Source organism: Gavialis gangeticus, unplaced genomic scaffold (assembly GCF_001723915.1).
Source record: "Gavialis gangeticus isolate Ggan-Ray unplaced genomic scaffold, GavGan_comp1, whole genome shotgun sequence".
Classification (NCBI taxonomy): Eukaryota; Metazoa; Chordata; order Crocodylia; family Gavialidae; genus Gavialis; species Gavialis gangeticus.
This window is the reverse complement of record NW_017729022.1, coordinates 37,304,939-37,310,077: the sequence shown is the minus strand read 5'-3', so window position 1 is coordinate 37,310,077 and position 5,139 is coordinate 37,304,939. Positions and strand designations below refer to the sequence as shown.

At 40.1% G+C, this 5,139-nt stretch overlaps 1 protein-coding gene across 1 annotated transcript in view; it reads left to right on the top strand.

The window, feature by feature from the left end:
* Positions 1 to 5,139, top strand: part of LIN7A (lin-7 homolog A, crumbs cell polarity complex component) — a 51,728-nt gene that overhangs the window by 38,268 nt on the left and 8,321 nt on the right. The window contains exon 4 of the mRNA XM_019514796.1: positions 4,139 to 4,357. Coding sequence (XP_019370341.1) covers positions 4,139 to 4,357 — 219 coding nt within the window. The remainder of the gene's footprint in view (positions 1 to 4,138; positions 4,358 to 5,139) is intronic.

The window sequence follows — 5,139 nt, the reverse complement described above, 5'->3', positions numbered from 1 at the left end:
CCCCCCCCCCCCATCTTCCAGAGTTCCCCACGTGTCCCTCAGGATCCCTCCCTATCCTTTCCCATGCTTACTTGTGGCTGCCCACACTGTCTGTCCTGGGGAAGCAGGCAGGGAAAGGGTTAATGTGGTTGCCCAGCCCCTCCTGCCAGGTTGCTGCTCTTCTCTGGACTGAGTCTGCTCAGAAAGCAGTGGCTAACTTTGAAGAGCCTAACGAGTGCTTAAAACTAGTTTCAGGTGTTAATGTACTGACAGTCCAGATGTTAAGAGCTCCAGGCATCACCCAATATTACTATGGGACAAGGCTCTTATAAACTGCACCATAGCATAGCAAAAAATAAACTCCAAGTCCTGTAAATACAGATGGTTCAGTTGCTGTGAATGCCCAGTACTAATGCCAGTTCATATTGGCCTAATACATTAGAAATAAAGTAATATACAGAATGATGGAAAACAGCATATGCCTAGTTTCAAAATTAGCAGTCACTCCATAGAGATTGATATGGTCATGTCACATATTAATGACTTATTTAATAGCTAGTGTCAGTAAGTACTGCATATGTTCTCTGCTGATGCTTTATAAAAAATGCATGTTTTGTGGTTTAAAAAGTTAAGCTGACTTCTAGTTTGTATCTGAAATATTTTATTTAGAAGTTTTCAAATACTCTGTTCACCTACTGTTTTCCATTTGAACTATTGTATGTATCAGAACCAACAAATAAGAGCTAGTTCTTGCACAAAACCATGCTCTAATACTTTTCAAGGATTTATACTTTTATCTTCTCTGCTGCAGCTGTGTGTGTTTAAACACAAAATAGTGCATGTTTAGTTCTGAAAATCCAGTACATTTCTGATGATAATCAATTCCTAATGAATGATCTCTATCACACAACAATTGGATGTGGAATGTCTTCCTCTGGGAATGGTATCAAAGATGTGTAGTGAATACCATATAGGAGCAAATAAAAATGGGTATTTAGTAATTCAAGGCTCTCTCTCATTCTGTTTACTAACCCCATAATGGTTTGCGTATTCATTTCAGTATCTGAACTGTTAATCCTCCTTCTCTATTTTGAAATATATTTTGTGGAGCATGCTCACATTTCTGCAGATACATTTTAAACCCCATCAGTTAAATTAAACACTTATGCTGTAAGACCATGTTTTTCAAATATGCTGAAGATCATGAGACATGAGACCATGTGATCATGAGAGGTTTGAAGATGAAGAAGAGGTATTAGGATTGATTGTATTATGCAGTTCATTGCTGTTAAAATAATATCATCCTTTTGCTTTTAGCAGCTTTTGCTTTGTAATTTCTAGCTCAGTGTGCCACAGCAAAAAGAATTGATATTTATTGTTATCTTACACCTGGTATTCACACTATATTATAAGTGACAAAAATAGACAGAATTTTCTTTTTAATGCCTGACAATTCCTAAAAGGATGCCAATTTCTTTTAATATAATTTGGACTTCAGCTATCTTGAGTACTGCTGCCTTTCTCTGAAAGTTTGAATTGTATGAGTATAGTTTCTTTTTATATAGCATGATATTTATAAAAGCTTCAATGTGTCATATCTAGCAAAGCTTTGGTTTCTCTTTTTGTGGAAAAAATATTTAATAAAAGAAAAAGAGCTACAATTTACATGAAAGTCTCAGCTGTTAATTTTTGCACAGAGATACCTTTGTTTGCTGGAACACATGTGGGGAATCATCTACCATTAGAGAATGTTACCTTTCCTCCTAAGGTGTGGAACAATTTGCACTCCTAAAATGCACTCCAGTCAAGCAATTTACTGGAAGAAATTAAATATCCCTTTTTTCAGCCAAATTGCCTCTCCCTTCCAGAGGTCTCCTATTCTCAAACAGCATAAGCATAGAAATAATTTCACAGTAGACACCACTTAATAGAAATTGTTCTTCAGAGAGAGGGCATTTGAGATCTGACAGAGTTTGTTCCTCAAAGACTTCAGAGCCCTGATTAAGTACTAATTTTTCTCCTCTTTGCTTTATTTCTCTCTTTGTACTCTTCTGCAAATATAGTACTAGCTATGTGCAACCATATTAAGTCTCAGTAAAATTTGTAGGTTAGTCTAAGCTTTGTAGGTTAGTCTAAGCTGCGTAGATTGAACCAATAAGCAAGTGAACAGACTTTAACTTTTGATTCCAGAAATGTAGCAAGCACAAGCCTGGCCAGAGGCTGGGGGGCACTGGAGCATACCTCCCTGCTCAGCTGGAGCAGACATCTTGGGCCACAGCTATCCAGCCTGCTATGCAAGGGAGGATTTACAGGGGAGGTACAAAGCATCCTGGGATGCTGAGGGACTGTGAGTTAACTTAAATCTGGAGGGGATCTGGGACAGAAGTTTAGTAAACCAATTTAACCTAAAATCAGTTAAGTCTGATACTACATCTATCCAGGTTTATCTTAAACCAGGTTCAGCCATTTTGAAAGTGGTTTATGTGCACTGAACTTCTGTTATGTTACAGTTTTGAACCAGTTTCCAAACGCTTATACCAATTTATGTGTAATTTTTGCCTCTAGCCTTTGGGTCTTCTCCCACTCTCCAGGGTTATTTCCTTTGTTTAACTTTATCTTTCTGACCTCTGTTAGGCATTAATTTAAATGCTTATGTAGGCAGGGATTATTTTTAAGTTGTCATGTATATGTATGTTACCACAGAGCTGTGTGCCCTGTTACTGTGCATCAGTTCCTAGGTGGAAGCATTCAAACCATTCTATCCTGTACAAGGGGGAAATAATCAATTTCTGATCCTGAAAAGACTTGAATATATGTATAAACTTATCCTCATATGAGTACAGTAAGACTTGGCTTCAGTATAACTACTTGCAGAAGGAAAAACAAAACAAAACACAACAACATGATTCTGGAAACCAAGGCCCTGTTCTGTTACTTTATCCTTGGCCTCTACGTTTTACTTTCATAGGAGTAGTTTGATACCACTTTCAATATATATTACTAGCTAGATAGAGAAAAAAGTTCATCTTGCAAAGGCGACTAGCTAATGATTAATTGAAGACGTGTACTAGCCAGCCTAACTCCAGTTAAGTAAAATCCTTAAGTATGAAGCTGTACTTTTAAATTCTAAATACATGCATAGCTTCTGAATTTTTGTGGGTGTGCTCACATACTTCAAGTTAAATTCTAAAGTCCTGTATAGAACTCCTGCATGATTACGGCCTTAGAAATGAAAGGCTACTGAGCCATTCCCAGGCCCCCTCTTATCTGTATTAAACATACATACTCAGACTCATCATATTCCTTTTTTTTCCTTATCAGATAGCAAAATTCAGAGTTGTTTATATAATAGCTTTTATCACCTTTTCTTGAAATCAGTAGTTCTTGCATTTTCTTTTTATGAATTAAAACCATTGGCCACTTCCAGATAAGTGTGGCTATGCAGTATGTGGCACCGCATCTGTGTGCCACATACCACACATTTGGCTGTTCTCCATGCTGCAGGGGAGCAGCACAGGGGGTAGGGAGGATTTGACAGCTGGATATCCAAGGGTCAAAAGAACACACACACACACAGACACACACACACAAGTGGAGCAGCATACACAGGGGCAGTGTCCACCGCTCAAAACCAGAGCCTGGCCAGCCAGAACCACATTCCAGCTGCCGTCTAGGCTCCGAGCAGCAGGATCACCACTGCTGGAGCCAGGTAAGGCTGCTGGGGCCAGCCCAACACTGGCCCCAACCTCTGCTACCCCACCCAGGTAACCTGCCATGTGTCAGAGGGTGTGTGGCACAGGGGGACAACTATCAGCAGCACAGGGTGTCCCACTGCTAGTTGTTCTGTGGAATTAAGTGTCCACACTCATGTGTATGTAGGCATTGAGAGCATTTACAAAGTTCCCTCCCTGTTTCTGTATATATCAGAATTTAGCTCATTTTTACATTGGAAATGCTACTGATAAGCAAAATGGGGCCATATTTAAACTGCAAAGACACATGAGCTCCCAAAGTTGTATAAATATTATTTGCATTATTTTCTCTTGCTAATGACAACTTGAAAAAAGGGGAAATAGCTTAAACATCTGACAGTTTCTATGGCAGCAAGTGTAAGAAGAGTCAGTATCTCGACAACTAATTCTTCCCTTCTGGCTTTCAGAGTGTGGAAGGAGAGCACCATGAAAAGGCAGTGGAGCTTTTGAAAGCTGCTAAGGATAGTGTAAAGCTAGTGGTACGCTACACACCCAAAGTGCTGGAAGAGATGGAAGCTCGCTTTGAAAAACTGAGGACAGCACGACGCCGGCAGCAACAGCAGTTGCTAATTCAACAGCAGCAGCAGCAACAGCAGCAAACGACACAGCAAAACCATATGTCGTAGGTGAGAGTATTCATTGGTCTTGATTTTGGCTGTGCACCTCTTGCCAGCTTATGAGCATTGACTGAAATGGGGACTGAAGGTTGCTCATCACTCAGTAGACTTCCATTTGCCCAGCCCCCAGAAAAATGCATTTTAAAAATAGGGGATGTCACATCAAATTCTGAAGCCATATTTCCAAGTCAGAACCCAGAAATCAAAACCTGATATGCATCTCCCTTTCTTATGGACAAGGAAGAGTAAACAGTAAGTTACTATTCTTCTGGGATACCTTACATTAAAAAAGAAAAAGTGTGCTAGTAAAGTAACAATTATTTGCTACCATCCCTACTTTGAGCTTGGTAGGGAATGTTTCCTTCATCCTACAGGTCAGGGGTGCACAATTATTATTTCAGGTGAAGGACCACTTACCAAGTTTTGGCAAGCTGTCGAGGTCTGCATGGGTAGCTCCACCCCCTGGTCACCATCTTGTGACTAGAAGTCCCACCCCCTAGCTGCTGACCTTTGCCACCAGAAGTCCCTCCCCTTGCCCCCCAGAAGTACTCCTTTCAGCAACGGGTTTTGCCATCTCAGAACCAGAAAAATACCAGATTATATTCTAAAAAGCAAACATCTACAACATTCATTAATTTAATTTCAAAAAATATTTTTGTCCTGGTTTACATGCATTTGTGTAGTGTACAAGAGGTGATTGTGGGTACATGTGTATGGTGGGGTGCGCGAGGGGGAGTGTGGGTACATGTGTATGGTGGGGTGTGCATATGGGACTCACCCTATGAACACAC